The sequence below is a fragment of the Electrona antarctica genome (genome assembly GCF_951216825.1).
Source record: "Electrona antarctica genome assembly, contig: scaffold_47, whole genome shotgun sequence".
NCBI classification, from domain to species: Eukaryota; Metazoa; Chordata; class Actinopteri; order Myctophiformes; family Myctophidae; genus Electrona; species Electrona antarctica.
In genome coordinates, this window is record NW_027638748.1 from 680,229 (window position 1) to 701,564 (window position 21,336).

At 44.3% G+C, this 21,336-nt stretch overlaps 1 protein-coding gene across 6 annotated transcripts in view; it reads left to right on the plus strand.

Annotated features, from left to right (window-relative positions):
- Positions 1-21,336, plus strand: part of upf2 (UPF2 regulator of nonsense mediated mRNA decay) — a 94,973-nt gene that overhangs the window by 17,886 nt on the left and 55,751 nt on the right. For all 6 annotated transcript variants that reach the window (XM_079530662.1, XM_079530660.1, XM_079530663.1 and 3 more), the window contains exons 6-11: positions 3,344-3,499; positions 6,983-7,086; positions 10,435-10,520; positions 13,511-13,619; positions 17,241-17,354; positions 20,419-20,535. In XM_079530662.1, the coding sequence (XP_079386788.1) occupies positions 3,344-3,499; positions 6,983-7,086; positions 10,435-10,520; positions 13,511-13,619; positions 17,241-17,354; positions 20,419-20,535 (686 nt within the window). The remainder of the gene's footprint in view (positions 1-3,343; positions 3,500-6,982; positions 7,087-10,434; positions 10,521-13,510; positions 13,620-17,240; positions 17,355-20,418; positions 20,536-21,336) is intronic.

Consider the following 21,336-nt stretch of genomic DNA (forward strand, 5'->3'; position numbering starts at 1 on the left):
AGGTAGAGTAGTGGGGCGAGGTGGAAAAGGGCTGACCGTACCTGTTATTTACAGCTAGGTAGAGTAGTGGGGCGAGGTGGAAAAGGGGCGACCGTACCTGTTATTTACAGCTAGGTAGAGTAGTGGGGCGAGGTGGAAAAGGGGCGACCGTACCTGTTATTTACAGCTAGGTAGAGTAGTGGGGCGAGGTGGAAAAGGGGCGACCGTACCTGTTATTTACAGCTAGGTAAAGTAGTGGGGCGAGGTGGAAAAGGGGCGACCGTACCTGTTATTTACAGCTAGGTAGAGTAGTGGGGCGAGGTGGAAAAGGGGCGACCGTACCTGTTATTTACAGCTAGGTAGAGTAGTGGGGCGAGATGGAAAAGGGGCGACCGTACCTGTTATTTACAGCTAGGTAGAGTAGTGGGGCGAGGTGGAAAAGGGGCGACCGTACCTGTTATTTACAGCTAGGTAGAGTAGTGGGGCGAGGTGGAAAAGGGGCGACCGTACCTGTTATTTACAGCTAGGTAGAGTAGTGGGGCGAGATGGAAAAGGGGCGACCGTACCTGCTATTTACAGCTAGGTAGAGTAGTGGGGCGAGGTGGAAAAGGGGCGACCGTACCTGTTATTTACAGCTAGGTAGAGTAGTGGGGCGAGGTGGAAAAGGGGCGACCGTACCTGTTATTTACAGCTAGGTAGAGTAGTGGGGCGAGGTGGAAAAGGGGCGACCGTACCTGTTATTTACAGCTAGGTAGAGTAGTGGGGCGAGATGGAAAAGGGGCGACCGTACCTGTTATTTACAGCTAGGTAGAGTAGTGGGGCGAGATGGAAAAGGGGCGACCGTACCAGATTGACATGCATCTGCATACACATCCACATCTAATGCACACAGCAGTAATCCTGTTTGCTGTTGACCCGTTCTGGGCGGGAACCCCTTTTGGTGTTTTAAGCATTATGTTACACTTTCGCTATGGAAAAAGTGCCGCGCTACGAGCTTGTAGATCTGCTATTTTTTTTTATCCTGAAAATGTGGTGCAAATCTTTGAATATATTCTTTCAGAGCGAACGATTTTAACTCAAATCTTTGCTTCTGGGGGGGGGGGGGGGGGGGGGGGGTCCCTGGAACAACATATTATCAGATGGGGGGGGGGGTCCCTGGAACAACATATTATCAGATGGGGGGGGGGGGGGGGGTCCCTGGAACAACATATTATCAGATGGGGGGGGGGGTCCCTGGAACAACATATTATCAGATGGGGGGGGGGGTGTCCCTGGAACAACATATTATCAGATGGGGGGGGGGGGTCCCTGGAACAACATATTATCAGATGGGGGGGGGGGGGGTCCCTGGAACAACATATTATCAGATGGGGGGGGGGGGGGTCCCTGGAACAACATATTATCAGATGGGGGGGGGGGGGGGGTCCCTGGAACAACATATTATCAGATGGGGGGGGGGGGGTCCCTGGAACAACATATTATCAGATGGGGGGGGGGGGGGGTCCCTGGAACAACATATTATCAGATGGGGGGGGGGGGGGGGGGGGGGGGCTGGAACAACATATTATCAGATGGGGGGGGGGGTCCCTGGAACAACATATTATCATATGGGGGGGGGGGGGGGGGGTCCCGTCCCGTCCCGTCCCGTCCCTGGAACAACATATTATCAGATGGGGGGGGGGGGGGGGGGTCCCTGGAACAACATATTATCAGATGGGGGGGGGGTCCCTGGAACAACATATTATCAAATGGGGGGGGGGGGGGGGGGTCCCTGGAACAACATATTATCAGATGGGGGGGGGGTCCCTGGAACAACATATTATCAGATGGGGGGGTCCCTGGAACAACATATTATCATATGGGGGGGGGGGGGTCCCTGGAACAACATATTATCAGATGGGGGGGGGGGGGTCCCTGGAACAACATATTATCAGATGGGGGGGGGGGGTCCCTGGAACAACATATTATCAGATGGGGGGGGGGGTCCCTGGAACAACATATTATCAGATGGGGGGGGGGGGGTCCCTGGAACAACATATTATCAGATGGGGGGGGGGGGGTCCCTGGAACAACATATTATCAGATGGGGGGGGGGGGTCCCTGGAACAACATATTATCAGATGGGGGGGGGGGTCCCTGGAACAACATATTATCAGATGGGGGGGGGGGGGGGTCCCTGGAACAACATATTATCAGATGGGGGTCGGCGGCCAAATGCATAATAATCTCGGGGGTCCTTGACATGAATGTTTTAGAACCATTGACATAAGAACACAAGGTTTTTCAGAAAACCGTTAGGATTTAGAAGACATTTGTAGAATCGTCCTCGGGTCTAAATGAAGACATTTGTAGAATCGTCCTCGGGTCTAAATGAAGACATTTGTAGAAATCGTCCTCGGGTCTAAATGAAGACATTTGTAGAATCGTCCTCGGGTCTAAATGAAGACATTTGTAGAATCGTCCTCGGGTCTAAATGAAGACATTTGTAGAAATCGTCCTCGGGTCTAAATGAAGACATTTGTAGAAATCGTCCTCGGGTCTAAATGAAGACATTTGTAGAATCGTCCTCGGGTCTAAATGAAGACATTTGTAGAATCGTCCTCGGGTCTAAATGAAGACATTTGTAGAAATCGTCCTCGGGTCTAAATGAAGACATTTGTAGAATCGTCCTCGGGTCTAAATGAAGACATTTGTAGAATCGTCCTCGGGTCTAAATGAAGACATTTGTAGAATCGTCCTCGGGTCTAAATGGTTAGAATCGTCCTCGGGTCTAAATGAAGACATTTGTAGAATCGTCCTCGGGTCTAAATGTAGAATCGTCCTCGGGTCTAAATGAAGACATTTGTAGAATCGTCCTCGGGTCTAAATGAAGACATTTGTAGAATCGTCCTCGGGTCTAAATGGTTAGAATCGTCCTCGGGTCTAAATGAAGACATTTGTAGAATCGTCCTCGGGTCTAAATGGTTAGAATCGTCCTCGGGTCTAAATGAAGACATTTGTAGAATCGTCCTCGGGTCTAAATGGTTAGAATCGTCCTCGGGTCTAAATGAAGACATTTTGTAGAATCGTCCTCGGGTCTAAATGAAGACATTTGTAGAATCGTCCTCGGGTCTAAATGAAGACATTTGTAGAATCGTCCTCGGGTCTAAATGGTTAGAATCGTCCTCGGGTCTAAATGAAGACATTTGTAGAATCGTCCTCGGGTCTAAATGGTTAGAATCGTCCTCGGGTCTAAATGAAGACATTTTGTAGAATCGTCCTCGGGTCTAAATGAAGACATTTGTAGAATCGTCCTCGGGTCTAAATGGTTAAGCTAATGCACACAGCTGTAATAATCCTGTTTGCTGTTGACCTCTGACCTCAGACACCAAAGAGGCGAAGGACGCGGCGAGTCTGGCGACCACGGAGGAACTGGAGCTGGAACTGGAGGCTCTGGACATCGCTGACGACCCTCTGGAGCTGGACGGACCCGACGAGGCCGAGACCGAAGAGATGGCCAAGAAACTGATGGATGAGCAAGGTAGATGAACTGTAGGATGAGCAAGGATGAGCAAGGTAGATAAACTGTTGGATGAGCAGCAAGGTAGATGAACTGTAGGATGAGCAAGGTAGAGATGAACCATACAGTTAAAAAGAATAGAGGATCACCATAAATCTCTTCTCAGGTATGGAGTTCTAATCCCCAAATGTTGGTCGACTACCTTTTCTCACTGACGAAAACTACATGGAAACTAAATTAAAACTAAGCTATGAGTCATCATAGTATGATGACTAAAACTAAGACTAAATATACTGACAATTTCGTCAACAAATAAAAACTAGACTAAAATGTTAGGAAGGGACTAGTTTGGTTGCATGCTGAAAATAGCTGATCTACAAGCCCACAACGCGTCGCAGCGGCCCTCATTCATCAATTGAGTGTAAAATCTGCCCCAAATTCGAGTGTAGGTTTCGTAGTACACCCACGTCGCCACAGCATTTATAAAGTGATCGCAAACAGCTGATCCTTCCTTAATTTCGTTCCGAAGTTAATAAATGTGACGGCTGAAATCTATCTGGCACGCCCTATGAAATCAAGCTTCGCCATCGTTTTTGCGACATGAACAACTGCAGTACAACCTTGGGAACCATAGTTACATGACGAAAAAACTCAATAGAAAAGTTTCCCCCGCTTGCCTTGCTTAGGCCTATATTAATTTTACCCATTCGTGCGCATGCAGTGCACGGCGAAGGCGATCAGTGAGACTGCTGTGATAAGTGCTGTGGGTGAGTGATGCCTGGCTGCATGAGAGATATAGGGGGGGGGGGGGGGGGGGGGGGTCCTGTGCTGTGGGTGCTGTGGGTGAGTGATGCCTGGCTGCATGAGAGATAGCAAGGCAAGTCAAGGCAATCATAATCAACGTTTATGGAGTGATTTGATCATTGATGAACGAATCATTAACATGGATGAACGTGCGTTGCCAGCACATAGACGCACGCCGCGGTCCCGTCCTCCCGACTCCCGAAAATGATCTCGCTTTTATCTGAATACTGTCAAAGCACTTATTTAAATGGTGAATGATTAAGCCCCTTACGCCTATAGCCTACAATTGCAAATAGGCAAGCTGTATGCTTGTCATTGTCACTTGGAATTAAAGGCGTGCAGTCCATTTATGCCTAGCCCTGAAACATGACTGTCATGATGATTATCATGACAGTCATGGCGCAACTGCAGCCTGTTTTACGCAATCGCTACATTTACAGTCCAAACGTGTATATAAACATTCCGATTTCAAATATATAGTACTCGCCACATGTGCCACGGGTGTTTTGCTGTTTTGCTGGTACAGCGATTAGCATTGCTGCATCCCGCGTTGTTTAATAAAAAGCATTTTTATCCGAGCTCCCCGGCTACTTTTCTCAAACGGGGTTCGTTTGGGAAATACAAAGTTGCACACCGGGAGCGCACTCTCCTATTAGTCTGTATAGGCAGTGCGGTCAGCGTGCCTATATCGAACACACCGAGTGCCACACTCCTCCCGACCGTTAGGGGCGCGTAGTTGAAAGCCAATGGCAAAAAACAGCTCGGATAAAAATGCTTTTTATTAAACAACGCGGGATGCAGCAATGCTAATCGCTGTACCAGCAAATTTCTAACACCCGTGGCACATGTGGCGAGGACTTTATATTTGAAATCGGAATGTTTATATACATGTTTGGACTGTAAATGTAGCGATCTTGTTAAAACAGGAGGCAGTTGCGCCATGACGCTCGTGAAGTACGAGCGTCATGTGAACCATGGCTAATTTATGTCTTTTTATAATATCACAGGGATTATATAGGCATCTGAAGTCACGGGCATGCGCTCCCAAATCATCTCACAAGTGCGCTCGCATATACAAGGCCAGTAAAGCACTGTTTGATTAAGCACAAACTAGTACATTGTAAACATGTTATATTGTTTTTAATTGCTTGTAAAGTTGGAAATATCTCTCTTTATTTTTATTTTTTTACATGTAGGCCTATATACATAGTGTTATATTAACATTTTAGTACTGAATACATATGTTTAGATGCCTGTGACAGCATGTCAGCAGTTCAGTCAATGCTGCTCCGCTTGTGTACGACAGAAAAACAGGTGAGGACAAAGCGTACGACAGCTCCCGACCTGACGTGATTTTTGTCCTGGCTCAAGTTCAAGTTCAAGGTTTCGCGGAAATGGTAAATGCCGAAAATTGCGGTAATTTCGGCGTGCACCCATATGTTGGCTACGCCGAGTTGATAAATGAGCTGCCAAAACACTGCTCCTGAGTGAGCTTAGAGCTCCCTCTGGTGGTTTGACTGCATTATAACCTCCCATGTTGATAATGTGAAGGTTGGAAAATAAACTGCATATAGAGTGAATAAAGTGCATTTTGTGGCTTCATTCACAAAAACACCACATCATAAATGTTACATTATGGACCAGCAAATAAAACTACACTTCAACACCACATCATAAATGTTACATTATGGACCAGCAAATAAAACTTCCATAATAATACACCTCAAAGTAGAATAAACACAACACATCACCAAAGTCCTACTTTTTTAGTAGCAGGGAAAAAATACACTATACAAAATCTAAACCGAAATAATAAATATCTAGGCATGAACATAGGCTAGTACATATCCATGAACATAGGCTAGTACATATCCATGAACATAGGCTAGTACATATCCATGAACATAGGCTAGTACATATCCAAACATGTGTAGATGTTGGACTGTCCATCTAAGATGATCCATGACTTTGTGCAAGTACATGTTTTTATGTATTCATTATATTGTGATCATTTATTACACATTGTATTTGACATCGATCTCATGCATTGTTTCAGAACTAGAGGAGGAGGAGGCACTGGGTCTCACCTGAAGCTAATGATCTGTTGTTTCAGAACAGGAGGACGAGGAGGCCAGCACTGGGTCTCACCTGAAGCTAATGATCTGTTGTTTCAGAACAGGACGAGGAGGCCAGCACTGGGTCTCACCTGAAGCTAATGATCTGTTGTTTCAGAACTAGAGGAGGAGGAGGAGGCACTGGGTCTCACCTGAAGCTAATGATCTGTTGTTTCAGAACTAGAGGAGGAGGCACTGGGTCTCACCTGAAGCTAATGATCTGTTGTTTCAGAACTAGAGGAGGAGGAGGCACTGGGTCTCACCTGAAGCTAATGATCTGTTGTTTCAGAACTAGAGGAGGAGGAGGCACTGGGTCTCACCTGAAGCTAATGATCTGTTGTTTCAGAACTAGAGGAGGAGGAGGCACTGGGTCTCACCTGAAGCTAATGATGTGTTGTTGTTTCAGAACTAGAGGAGGAGGAGGAGGCACTGGGTCTCACCTGAAGCTAATGATCTGTTGTTTCAGAACTAGAGGAGGAGGAGGCACTGGGTCTCACCTGAAGCTAATGATCTGTTGTTTCAGAACTAGAGGAGGAGGAGGAGGCACTGGGTCTCACCTGAAGCTAATGATGTGTTGTTGTTTCAGAACTAGAGGAGGAGGAGGCCAGCACTGGGTCTCACCTGAAGCTAATCGTGGACGCCTTCATTCAGCAGCTTCCCAACTGTGTCAACAGAGACCTCATAGACAAGGTGCAGTGATCCTAAAAAATACTCTTTGTTTTGATTAGCAATTGCACTAACCCATTCTGAACGGGAACCCCTTTTGGTGTTTCAAGCATTGTTATACTTTAGCTATTGAAAAACAGCAGATCTACAGGGGGGGGGGGGGGGGGGTCCCTGGAACAACATATTTTCAGATGGTGTGCCAGATGTCGGCTGCCAAATACATATATTTTTGGGGGTCCTTGACATGAAAATGTTTGAGCACCGCTGATATAGAAACATGAGGGTTTTCAGAGGATGGTCCTCAGATCTAAATGGGCTAAGGATAATCAGGATGAGAGCATGAGATGATGCTCCCTAATAATAGACTTGTAGCATACAAGGGGTGGGCTCTAATTGGGGCTCCCAGTCACAAGCAAAAGTCTGGAATTTAAAATGTACTTGAGTAAAAGTAAGTAAGTATTGGTATTAGGCATGTAACGATATATCGTATATCGATATATATCGATATTATATCCCGACGATATGTATCTATTTATTAAAAATTAATATCGATTTTCAACAAAAACAAAATATTTTATTTTTTAGAGAGAAATGAGACAGACTCCATGCAGTCACTTTCAGTAGTAGAGGCCTGCAGAGGGGAGCTGTATGTGTCTGTGCCCAGGTGATGGTCTTTGTTGATGCTCATTAATACATCAAGGAAGGCAGTTATGTTTCTGCACTGTCAAATAGGTCTATATCTATCCTAAGATGTTTCTACACTGTCAAATAGGTCTACATCTATCCTAAGATGTGTCTGCACTGTCAAATAGGTCTACATCTATCCTAAGATGTTTCTGCACTGTCAAATAGGTCTACATCTATCCTAAGATGTTTCTGCACTGTCAAATAGGTCTACATCTATCCTAAGATGTTTCTACACTGTCAAATAGGTCTACATCTATCCTAAGATGTTTCTACACTGTCAAATAGGTCTACATCTATCCTAAGATGTTTCTACACTGTCAAATATGTCTACATCTATCCTAAGATGTTTCTGCACTGTCAAATAGGTCTACATCTATCCTAAGATGTTTCTGCACTGTCAAATAGGTCTACATCTATCCTAAGATGTTTCTATACTGTCAAATAGGTCTACATCTATCCTAAGATGTTTCTATACTGTCAAATAGGACTACATCTATCCTAAGATGTTTCTGCACTGTCAAATAGGTCTACATCTATCCTAAGATGATTCTACACTGCCAAATAGGTCTACAGCTATCCTAAGATGTTTCTACACTGTCAAATAGGTCTACATCTATCCTAAGATGTTTCTACACTGCCAAATAGGTCTACATCTATCCTAAGATGTTTCTACACTGTCAAATAGGTCTACATCTATCCTAAGATGTTTCTGCACTGTCAAATAGGTCTACATCTATCCTAAGATGTTTCTGCACTGTCAAATAGGTCTACAGCTATCCTAAGATGACATCAAAGAAAAGAAGAAATGTTAACTCGAGCTAGGTTTAAACATGAAAGCATGTTTACAGTTGTTGCACAGAAATTAAGTAATGTTACATGAAAAGTAATGCTACTTTTGCAATGTAGTTAAATAAAAATTGTGAAAAAAGCTTGGGGGAAGATAAATAATTTGTCTGGAAAATAATTGTGTTGAAAAAATCGTGAAAAATGGTATCGTGAGTTGAGTGTATCGTTACACTGTATCGTTCCAATGTATCGTTCTATTGGTATACTTTATCCCATTCTGTACAGTAACCCCTTTGGTGTTTGAAGCATTGTTATTCTTTAGCTGTTGAAAAATAGCAGATCTACAAGCTCATAGCACGTCACCGCGCTATGAGCTTGTAGATCTGCTATTTTTGATAATTAATAATCATTAATTAAATAAATGTGGCACAAATCTTTGAATATATATTCTTTCACAGTGAACGTTTTTAACTCCAATATTAGCTTCTAGGGTGTCCCTGGAACAACATATTGTCAGATGTGTGTGGGGGGGGGGGGGGGCTCTGCAGCCAAATACAGATAATTCTGGGGGTCCTTGACATTAAATAGTTTAACCACTGACATTAATAGGATAGGATTTTTCAGAAAACTGTCATTTTGTAGAATCGGGTCTCGAGTCTAAACGGGTTAAACCAGCTGAAAGGGAGCTGTAATCTCTGGGTGTTTCCCTGCAGGGTTAGGGTTAGGGGTAGGGTTAGGGTCTCTGGGTGTTTCCCTGCAGGACCCTAACCCTAACCCTGCAGGCGGCCATGGATGTATTTATTATGTAATGTCATGTATGGGTGTTTATTTATTATGTAATGTAATGTATGGGTGTTTATTTATTATGTAATGTAATGTATGGGTGTTTATTTATTATGTAATGTCATGTATGGGTGTTTATTTATTATGTAATGTAATGTATGGGTGTTTATTTATTATGTAATGTAATGTATGGGTGTTTATTTATTATGTAATGTCATGTATGGGTGTTTATTTATTATGTAATGTAATGTATGGGTGTTTATTTATTATGTAATGTCATGTATGGGTGTTTATTTATTATGTAATGTAATGTATGGGTGTTTATTTATTATGTAATGTAATGTATGGGTGTTTATTTATTATGTAATGTAATGTATGGGTGTTTATTTATTATGTAATGTCATGTATGGGTGTTTATTTATTATGTAATGTCATGTATGGGTGTTTATTTATTATGTAATGTAATGTATGGGTGTTTATTTATTATGTAATGTCATGTATGGGTGTTTATTTATTATGTAATGTCATGTATGGGTGTTTATTTATTATGTAATGTAATGTATGGGTGTTTATTTATTATGTAATGTCATGTATGGGTGTTTATTTATTATGTAATGTCATGTATGGGTGTTTATTTATTATGTAATGTCATGTATGGGTGTTTATTTATTATGTAATGTAATGTATGGGTGTTTATTTATTATGTAATGTCATGTATGGGTGTTTATTTATTATGTAATGTAATGTATGGGTGTTTATTTATTATGTAATGTCATGTATGGGTGTTTATTTATTATGTAATGTAATGTATGGGTGTTTATTTATTATGTAATGTCATGTATGGGTGTTTATTTATTATGTAATGTCATGTATGGGTGTTTATTTATTATGTAATGTCATGTATGGGTGTTTATTTATTATGTAATGTCATGTATGGGTGTTTATTTATTATGTAATGTAATGTATGGGTGTTTATTTATTATGTAATGTCATGTATGGGTGTTTATTTATTATGTAATGTCATGTATGGGTGTTTATTTATTATGTAATGTAATGTATGGGTGTTTTCCATGGATGTATTTATTATGTAATGTAATCTCTGGTGTTTTCCTGCAGGCTGCCATGGATTTCTGCATGAACATGAACACCAAGTCCAACCGCAGGAAGCTGGTCCGCGCGCTGTTCACCGTTCCCAGGCAGAGGTAGAACCCTGTGTGTGTGTGTGTGTGTGTGTGTGTGTGTGTGTGTGTGTGTGTGTGTGTGTGTGTGTGTGTGTGTGTGTGTGTGTGTGTGTGTGTGTGTGTGTGTGTGTGTGTGTGTGTGTGTGTGTGTGTGTGTGTGTGTGTGTGTGTGTGTGTGTGTGTGTGTGTGTGTGTGTGTGTGTGTGTGTGTGTGTGTGTGTGTGTGGCGCTGTTCACCGTTCCCAGGCAGAGGTAGAACCGTGTGTGTGTGTGTGTGTGTGTGTGTGTGTGTGTGTGTGTGTGGTGCTGTTCACCGTTCCCAGGCAGAGGTAGAACCGTGTGTGTGTGTGTGTGTGGTGCTGTTCACCGTTCCCAGGCAGAGGTAGAACCGTGTGTGTGTGTGTGTGTGTGTGTGTGTGTGGTGCTGTTCACCGTTCCCAGACAGAGGTAGAACTGTGTGTGTGTGTGTGTGTGTGTGTGTGTGTGTGGTGCTGTTCACCGTTCCCAGGCAGAGGTAGAACCGTGTGTGTGTGTGTGTGTGTGTGTGTGTGTGTGTGTGGTGCTGTTCACCGTTCCCAGGCAGAGGTAGAACCGTGTGTGTGTGTGTGTGTGTGTGTGTGTGTGTGGTGCTGTTCACCGTTCCCAGACAGAGGTAGAACTGTGTGTGTGTGTGTGTGTGTGTGTGTGTGTGTGTGGTGCTGTTCACCGTTCCCAGGCAGAGGTAGAACCGTGTGTGTGTGTGTGTGTGTGTGTGTGTGTGTGTGTGTGTGTGTGTGTGTGTGTGTGTGTGTGTGTGTGTGTGTGTGTGTGTGTGTGTGTGTGTGTGTGTGTGTGTGTGTGTGTGTGTGTGTGTGTGTGTGTGTGTGTGTGTGTGTGTGTGTGTGTGTGTGTGTGTGTGTGTGTGTGTGTGTGTGTGGTGCTGTTCACCGTTCCCAGGCAGAGGTAGAACCCTGTGTGTGTGTGTGTGTGTGTGGTGCTGTTCACCGTTCCCAGGCAGAGGTAGAACCAGTGTTGATTTCATCGAAACATTTTTGACTACCTGTTTTCACTGACTATAAACTAAGATATGATGACTAATTTTGTCGATAAATAAAATTAGTTAGGAGGGACTAGTGGACAAGAGGTCAAAGTAAAGGAAAACACACTGTTTTCACTGACAAAAACCAAATAGAAACTAAATGAAAACTAAGCTACGACGACTAAAACCAAGACTAAATATATCGACAATTTTGTCAATAAATAAAAACTAGACTAAAATGTTAGGAAGGGACTAGTGGACAAGAGATCCACTAGGAAGGGACTAGTGGACAAGAGATCCAGTATTTTACACTTACACTGGTTGCATGCTGAAAATAGCTGATCTGCTCACATTGGAAACGCAGCAGGGAACTTTATCATAAACTAGTGAGTGAAATCTATGATGTTAACATAATGCTTGTAGTAATAGTTAGGACTTGCGGGTAACGTGGATGCATGTGTGTCGTCGGCCGTCCCTGCTGTGAAAGCAAACCGCAGTAAATTAAATATACAAGAATCCCAACTTCTCAGCCATTCGCATCGAGTCTACCGAAGTATTAGGTGTGAATGGAAGTATTAGGTGTGAATGCGACCTTAGTATTAGGTGTGAATGCGACCTTAGTATTAGGTGTGAATGCGACCTTAGTATTAGGTGTGAATGCGACCTTAGTATTAGGTGTGAATGCGACCTTAGTATTAGGTGTGAATGCGACCTTAGTATTAGGTGTGAATGCGACCTTAGTATTAGGTGTGAATGCGACCTTAGTATTAGGTGTAAGTATTAGGTGTGAATGCGACCTTAGTATTAGGTGTGAATGCGACCTTAGTCTTAGGTGTAAGTATTAGGTGTGAATGCGACCTTAGTATTAGGTGTGAATGCGACCTTAGTATTAGGTGTGAATGCGACCTTAGTATTAGGTGTGAATGCGACCTTAGTATTAGGTGTGAATGCGACCTTAGTATTAGGTGTGAATGCGACCTTAGTATTAGGTGTAAGTATTAGGTGTGAATGCGACCTTAGTATTAGGTGTGAATGCGACCTTAGTATTAGGTGTGAATGCGACCTTAGTATTAGGTGTGAATGCGACCTTAGTATTAGGTGTGAATGCGACCTTAGTATTAGGTGTAAGTATTAGGTGTGAATGCGACCTTAGTATTAGGTGTAAGTATTAGGTGTGAATGCGACCTTAGTATTAGGTGTGAATGCGACCTTAGTCTTAGGTGTAAGTATTAGGTGTGAATGCGACCTTAGTCGACTAAATGTCATGAGATTTTAGTCGACTAGATCTACGGTTGATTTAGTCAACTAAAATGTATTTTGGCGGGCCTTGATCCCGTCGTAATGACTGATTCTACGCTTGCTGAAAATAGCTGATCAGATCAGCTATTTTCAGCATGCAACCAAGTGTAAAATGACTTATACTGGATCTCTTGTCCACTAGTCCCTTCCTAACATTTTAGTCTAGTTTTTATTTATTGACAAAATTGTCGATATATTTAGTCTTGGTTTTAGTCGTCGTAGCTTAGTTTTCATTTAGTTTATATTTAGTTTTTGTTGAACAGTGTGTTTTCCTTTACTTTAATTGATACGATTGCACGATCGAAATCAAGTGCGATTGGAAGCGAAGCAAAACCCCATTTTTTTTGGCGAGGTAGATTGATGCGCATTAGGATTCACACCTGCCAAACGAAGCGCACTTTCCAATGTGCAGCAGGATTTGTTTTAATCTCAGTAAAGCTTTCTGGTGTGAAGGCGACCTAAAACTAGACTAACACTAAAACATTCCAGGTGACTAAAACTAAATAAACTATTCAAAAGACTATGACTAAAACTAAAATCTAATTTTGCGGCCAAAAACAACACTGGGTAGAACCTTGCAGTGTGTGTGCTACGACCTGTGTGGTTGTGGTTACCATTAACTCCACCAGGTGGTGCTGTTGTCATGTTTTATCACTCATATCATACTCATATCACTGTGGTTGTCCCTGGACAGGTTGGACCTCCTTCCGTTCTACTCCCGCCTAGTGGCGACCCTTCATCCCTGCATGTCGGACGTAGCAGAGGACCTGTGTTCCATGCTGAAGGGAGACTTCAGGTTCCACGTGGGTTTTTTGATTGATTGATTGATTGAAATATGTATTAACAGTTTGCAGAATTACAGCCCATTTCAAGCACAAACTCAATACAAAGACTGTTAAAGGAGAATTCCATGCTAGAAGGCTTTCTTACCTTTCTTACCTTATTTGTTACGTCCCCACCAAAGAGGTCCAGGTGTTATTTGTAGTTACGTCCCCACCAAAGAAGTCCAGGTGTTATTTGTAGTCGTTACGTCCCCACCAAAGAGGTCCAGGTGTTATTTGTAGTCGTTACGTCCCCACCAAAGAGATCCAGGTGTTATTTGTAGTCGTTACGTCCCCACCAAAGAGGTCCAGGTGTTATTTGTAGTCGTTACGTCCCCACCAAAGAGGTCCAGGTGTTATTTGTAGTCGTTACGTCCCCACCAAAGAGGTCCAGGTGTTATTTGTAGTCGTTACGTCCCCACCAAAGAGGTCCAGGTGTTATTTGTAGTCGTTACGTCCCCACCAAAGAGGTCCAGGTGTTATTTGTAGTCGTTACGTCCCCACCAAAGAGGTCCAGGTGTTATTTGTAGTCGTTACGTCCCCACCAAAGAGGTCCAGGTGTTATTTGTAGTCGTTACGTCCCCACCAAAGAGGTCCAGGTGTTATTTGTAAGGCTGTCAAAGTTAACGCGTTAATCGTGCGTTAACTCAAAGTCATTTTAACGGCGTTAATTTAATTAACGCGCGATTAACGCACGGTGAAGTTTGACAGAATAGTTGAGAGACGCATTCATGTGAATGCAGGCAGTCAGTGAGCCCCGCCTCTCTCCCCACTCTCTCTCCCAGTGACTCGTCCGTCAGCCTGTGCAGGACCGGTGCGCAGATAGAGTGTAGCCTACCAGTGTGGGCTGGGCAGTTGAGCTGTGAGCACTCGAGTCGTCGCGTTCGTTGGGCTTGTTATTAATTAATTTGCTCCACAACGTGTTAGATCAGAAGCTCTTTGAATTGGGCATTGGGCAAAAGCAAAACTCTGGCAGTTTTGGTTGACAAACATAGTCAGTTGTGATAGCGTGATGCTACACAGACCATGCTAATGCTAAAGCTAATGTTGACAGCCTGACTGTGCGTGCGTGCTTACAGGAGAGAGAGCTCTCGCCTGGGTGTGTGTGTGTGTGTGTGTGTGTGTGTGTGTGTGTGTGAGACTGTGTTGAGTTGAGTTTATGATTTTGTTTCCCTCTTCCATGGCATTTGCAATAAAGCAAGCATTCTCCCATGTTGATAAGAGTATTTAAAACTTGAAAAGCAGTGGTTCTGATTGAACCAGTGGTCCCTGAGGGGGTTCCAGGTGGTCCCCAGCTAAATGATGGAGAGTTGGTAACCAAATGGAAGGCTAAATGTCATCAAATGGTGGTCTGTGGCTCAAATGCAGAATACATAATGGACCTTGATATGAAAAATCTTGAAAACCACTGATTTAAGGTATATTTAGAATGGATACAAAATATGCGATTAATTTGCGATTAATCGGCGATTAACTATGGGCAATCATGCGATTAATCGCGATTAAATATTTTAATCGACTGACAGGCCTAGTTATTTGTAGTCGTTACGTCCCCACCAAAGAGGTCCAGGTGTTATTTGTAGTCGTTACGTCCTCACCAAAGAGGTCCAGGTGTTATTTGTAGCCGTTACGTCCCCACCAAAGAGGTCCAGGTGTTATTTGTAGTCGTTACGTCCCCACCAAAGAGGTCCAGGTGTTATTTGTAGTCGTTACGTCCCCACCAAAGAGGTCCAGGTGTTATTTGTAGTCATTACGTCCCCACCAAAGAGGTCCAGGTGTTATTTGTAGTTGTTACGTCCCCACCAAAGAGGTCCAGGTGTTATTTGTAGTCGTTACGTCCTCACCAAAGAGGTCCAGGTGTTATTTGTAGCCGTTACGTCCCCACCAAAGAGGTCCAGGTGTTATTTGTAGTCGTTACGTCCCCACCAAAGAGGTCCAGGTGTTATTTGTAGTCGTTACGTCCCCACCAAAGAGGTCCAGGTGTTATTTGTAGTCGTTACGTCCCCACCAAAGAGGTCCAGGTGTTATTTGTAGTCGTTACGTCCCCACCAAAGAGGTCCAGGTGTTATTTGTAGTCGTTACGTCCCCACCAAAGAGGTCCAGGTGTTATTTGTAGTCGTTACGTCCCCACCAAAGAGGTCCAGGTGTTATTTGTAGTCGTTACGTCCCCACCAAAGAGGTCCAGGTGTTATTTGTAGTCGTTACGTCCCCACCAAAGAGGTCCAGGTGTTATTTGTAGTCGTTACGTCCCCACCAAAGAGGTCCAGGTGTTATTTGTAGTCGTTACGTCCCCACCAAAGAGGTCCAGGTGTTATTTGTAGTCGTTACGTCCCCACCAAAGAGGTCCAGGTGTTATTTGTAGTCGTTACGTCCCCACCAAAGAGGTCCAGGTGTTATTTGTAGTCGTTACGTCCCCACCAAAGAGGTCCAGGTGTTATTTGTAGTTGTTACGTCCCCACCAAAGAGGTCCAGGTGTTATTTGTAGTAGTTACGTCCTCACCAAAGAGGTCCAGGTGTTGTTTGTAGTCGTTACGTCCTCACCAAAGAGGTCCAGGTGTTATTTGTATTCGTTACGTCCCCACCAAAGAGGTCCAGGTGTTATTTGTAGTCGTTACGTCCCCACCAAAGAGGTCCAGGTGTTATTTGTAGTCGTTACGTCCCCACCAAAGAGGTCCATGTGTTATTTGTAGTCGTTACGTCCCCACCAAAGAGGTCCAGGTGTTATTTGTAGTCGTTACGTCCCCACCAAAGAGGTCCAGGTGTTATTTGTAGTTATGTCCCCACCAAAGAGGTCCAGGTGTGTTTTTATGCAAAAACACCTTATTGGCTATTTCCCCTACCATAAGCCCTCAATGAATTGCATTGAATTTAATGGGAATTCAATGGGGCGTTGTGCTAATTCGCTTATTTCCATCAAAATAAGTAGTAAAGTGTGCCGCTTGGGATATTATTTACATTATGAAGAGAGGATATATACAAAAAAATTATAATCTTGAGCAATGGAAATAAGCGAATTAGCACAACACCCCATAGCCCCATTCAATTCATTTAGGGCTTATGGTAGGGGAAATATCCAATAATGCGCTTTTGCACAAAATAACACCTGGACCTCTTTGGTGGAGACGTAACGACTACAAAGAAAGGTAAGAAAGCCTTTTAGTATGGAATTATCCTTTAACTGTGAGTGGATGACACCATAAAGCATTACACTTGTTTACAAGAGGGTCCACCTTGTTCAATTCATCAAAACATTTAGAGACGTACAACTAGACACTTCTGTATAGTCAAAGAACAGAACAGGAATTCATCATAAAGGAGGTAAAAAGGGAAAAGAAACATATACATTTTACGGGGGCCAGTTTTGAATTGCAGCCATCCGTAGGTGCCCTTTGAGAGCGGTTTTGAAGTAGTCAAGGGATTCGCATGTCTTAACGACTGTTGGTAGGGCGTTCCACATTTTGGTGTCATAGGAGCGAAAATAATTTAGTCCCTTGTTTGAGCCGAATCTGGCTTGCACAGGTCCATCATCTCTCTATTTCCAGTCCTTTGTGCAGATAAAAGAAGCCTTATTGACACCCATCATGTGTTCTGCTGCCGCCACAGATCCGTAAGAAGGACCAGATTAACATCGAAACCAAGAACAAGACCGTGAGGTTCATCGGAGAGCTGGCCAAGTTCAAGATGTTCTCCAAAACCGACTCTCTGTACTGTCTGAAGGTAGGTGGCAACGACTCACTGGTCTGTACTGTCTGTACTGTCTGTACTGTACTGTCTGTACTGTACTGTCTGTACTGTCTGTACTGTCTGTACTGTACTGTCTGTACTGTCTGTACTGTCTGTACTGTCTGTACTGTCTGTACTGTACTGTACGTACTGTCTGTACTGTCTGTACTGTACTGTCTGTACTGTACTGTCTGTACTGTCTGTACTGTCTGTACTGTCTGTACTGTACTGTCTGTACTGTACTGTCTGTACTGTCTGTACTGTACTGTCTGTACTGTCTGTACTGTCTGTACTGTACTGTCTGTACTGTCTGTACTGTCTGTACTGTACTGTCTGTACTGTCTGTACTGTACTGTCTGTACTGTCTGTACTGTACTGTCTGTACTGTACTGTCTGTACTGTCTGTACTGTACTGTCTGTACTGTCTGTACTGTCTGTACTGTACTGTCTGTACTGTACTGTACTGTCTGTACTGGCTGTACTGTCTGTACTGTACTGTCTGTACTGTACTGTCTGTACTGTCTGTACTGTACTGTACTGTCTGTACTGTACTGTCTGTACTGTCTGTACTGTCTGTACTGTCTGTACTGTCTGTACTGTACTGTCTGTACTGTCTGTACTGTCTGTACTGTCTGTACTGTACTGTCTGTACTGTCTGTACTGTACTGTACTGTCTGTACTGTCTGTACTGTCTGTACTGTACTGTCTGTACTGTACTGTCTGTACTGTCTGTACTGTCTGTACTGTCTGTACTGTCTGTACTGTACTGTACTGTACTGTCTGTACTGACTGTACTGTCTGTACTGTCTGTACTGTACTGTACTGTCTGTACTGTCTGTACTGTCTGTACTGTACTGTACTGTCTGTACTGTCTGTACTGTACTGTCTGTACTGTCTGTACTGTACTGTACTGTCTGTACTGTACTGTACTGTCTGTACTGTACTGTCTGTACTGTCTGTACTGTACTGTACTGTCTGTACTGTCTGTACTGTCTGTACTGTCTGTACTGTACTGTCTGTACTGTCTGTACTGTCTGTACTGTACTGTACTGTACTGTACTGTACTGTACTGTACTGTCTGTACTGTCTGTACTGTCTGTACTGTACTGTCTGTACTGTCTGTACTGTACTGTACTGTACTGTCTGTACTGTCTGTACTGTCTGTACTGTACTGTACTGTACTGTACTGTCTGTACTGTACTGTCTGTACTGTCTGTACTGTACTGTACTGTCTGTACTGTCTGTACTGTACTGTCTGTACTGTACTGTCTGCACTGTCTGTACTGTCTGTACTGTCTGTACTGTCTGTACTGTCTGTACTGTACTGTCTGTACTGTCTGTACTGTACTGTCTGTACTGTCTGTACTGTCTGTACTGTACTGTACTGTACTGTACTGTACTGTACTGTCTGTACTGTCTGTACTGTACTGTACTGTCTGTACTGTACTGTACTGTCTGTACTGTACTGTACTGTCTGTACTGTCTGTACTGTACTGTACTGTACTGTACTGTCTGTACTGTCTGTACTGTACTGTCTGTACTGTCTGTACTGTACTGTCTGTACTGTCTGTACTGTACTGTCTGTACTGTCTGTACTGTCTGTACTGTCTGTACTGTACTGTCTGTACTGTACTGTCTGTACTGTCTGTACTGTCTGTACTGTACTGTACTGTACTGTCTGTACTGTCTGTACTGTACTGTCTGTACTGTACTGTACTGTACTGTCTGTACTGTCTGTACTGTCTGTACTGTCTGTACTGTACTGTCTGTACTGTACTGTCTGTACTGTCTGTACTGTCTGTACTGTACTGTCTGTACTGTACTGTACTGTACTGTACTGTACTGTACTGTACTGTACTGTACTGTCTGTACTGTCTGTACTGTACTGTCTGTACTGTCTGTACTGTCTGTTCTGTACTGTCTGTACTGTACTGTCTGTACTGTCTGTACTGTACTGTCTGTACTGTCTGAAGGTAGGTGGCAACGACTCACTGTGGTTTCCAAACTTTTTCATGTCAAGGACCCCCAAATTGGCACTAATTAGCCCGTAGACCCCCATTTGAAGAGATATGCCAGGGTCCCCCATACGAAAAGATTTGTACGGCTCTAGCAGTGATTCTCAACCAGTTTAATTTCAAGGACATGCATTAGTCTACGGACCCCCATTTAATGGCATTTCTATCTCTGGGACCCCCAGAGATAGAAACACTCTCAGAGTTACACTTTCAGAGTTACAGACCCATAAGGGTCCATTTGGTCAGAGTTACAGACCCATAAGGGTCCATTTGGTACTTCTAACACAGGGGTGGGCAACTTTGACGATGGAGAGGGCCACTATATTTCCACACTCACTCCCTAGGGCCATATATTACTGTCGTAGCAAAAATAGCCGATCTACAAGCTCAAAACGCGTCGCGCTGCGACGCGTTTTAAGCTTGTAGATCGGCTATTTTTGCTATATTCGAATTGAAATCTTGAATTTTTGCTATTTTTGAATTGGAATCCTGAAAATGAACATTTTTATGTAATTTCAAATGCCTTTAATTATACTTGTGTCGCGCAATGAGCTACCAATTTAGACTGAAGTAATTAAAGCGCTGTCATGTTCGCATGTTGTGGAATTGTAACAGCTGAAACCAATATTATATCAGTATTCTGACATTAACCTGAGGGCCACATTAAGTGAAGGTGGGGGCCACATGTGGCCCCCGGGCCGCCAGTTGCCCACCCCTGTTCTAACATCTACTTTGGGGAGCACTGGTCTAAAAGCTTCAACACGATGATCAGATTGATGTTAATCACTTGTGAAAGGACATTATCGTAAAAGTGTGTGTGTGTGTGTGTGTGGTGTGTGGTGTGTGGTGTGGTGTGTGGTGTGTGGTGTGTGGTGTGTGGTGTGTGGTGTGTGTGTGTGTGTGTGTGTGTGTGTGTGTGTGTGTGTGTGTGTGTGTGTGTGTGTGTGTGTGTGTGTGTGTGTGTGTGTGTGTGTGTGTGTGTGTGTGTGTGTGTGTGTGTGTGTGTGTGTGTGTGTGTGTGTGTGTGTGTGTGTTCTCTCCAGATGCTACTGTCAGATTTCTCCCATCATCACATAGAGATGGCGTGCACGCTGCTGGAGACCTGCGGTCGCTTCCTGTTCAGATCGCCTGAGTCCCACCTCAGAACCAGCGTCCTACTGGTACGCACACGCACGCATACACACACACACACACACACACACACAGCGGTGTGGTACCGTCTTGAGTAGGAGTGGGTCCCGAACCTCGGGACTAAGTATGTACCGAACCGAACGTGCCTGGGTAGCGGGTACCCATTACAACGTGCCTGGGTACCCCCGGGTACCCATTACAACGTGCCTGGGTAGCGGGTACCCATTACAACGTGCCTGGGTACCCCCGGGTACCCATTACAACGTGCCTGGGTAGCGGGTACCCATTACAACGTGCCTGGGTACCCCCGGGTACCCATTACAACGTGCCTGGGTAGCGGGTACCCATTACAACGTGCCTGGGTACCCCCGGGTACCCATTACAACGTGCCTGGGTAGCGGGTACCCATTACAACGTGCCTGGGTAGCGGGTACCCATTACAACGTGCCTGGGTACCCCCGGGTACCCATTACAACGTGCCTGGGTAGCGGGTACCCATTACAACGTGCCTGGGTACCCCCGGGTACCCATTACAACGTGCCTGGGTAGCGGGTACCCATTACAACGTGCCTGGGTACCCCCGGGTACCCATTACAACGTGCCTGGGTAGCGGGTACCCATTACAACGTGCCTGGGTACCCCCGGGTACCCATTACAACGTGCCTGGGTAGCGGGTACCCATTACAACGTGCCTGGGTAGCGGGTACCCATTACAACGTGCCTGGGTACCCCCGGGTACCCATTACAACGTGCCTGGGTAGCGGGTACCCATTACAACGTGCCTGGGTAGCGGGTACCCATTACAACGTGCCTGGGTAGCGGGTACCCAT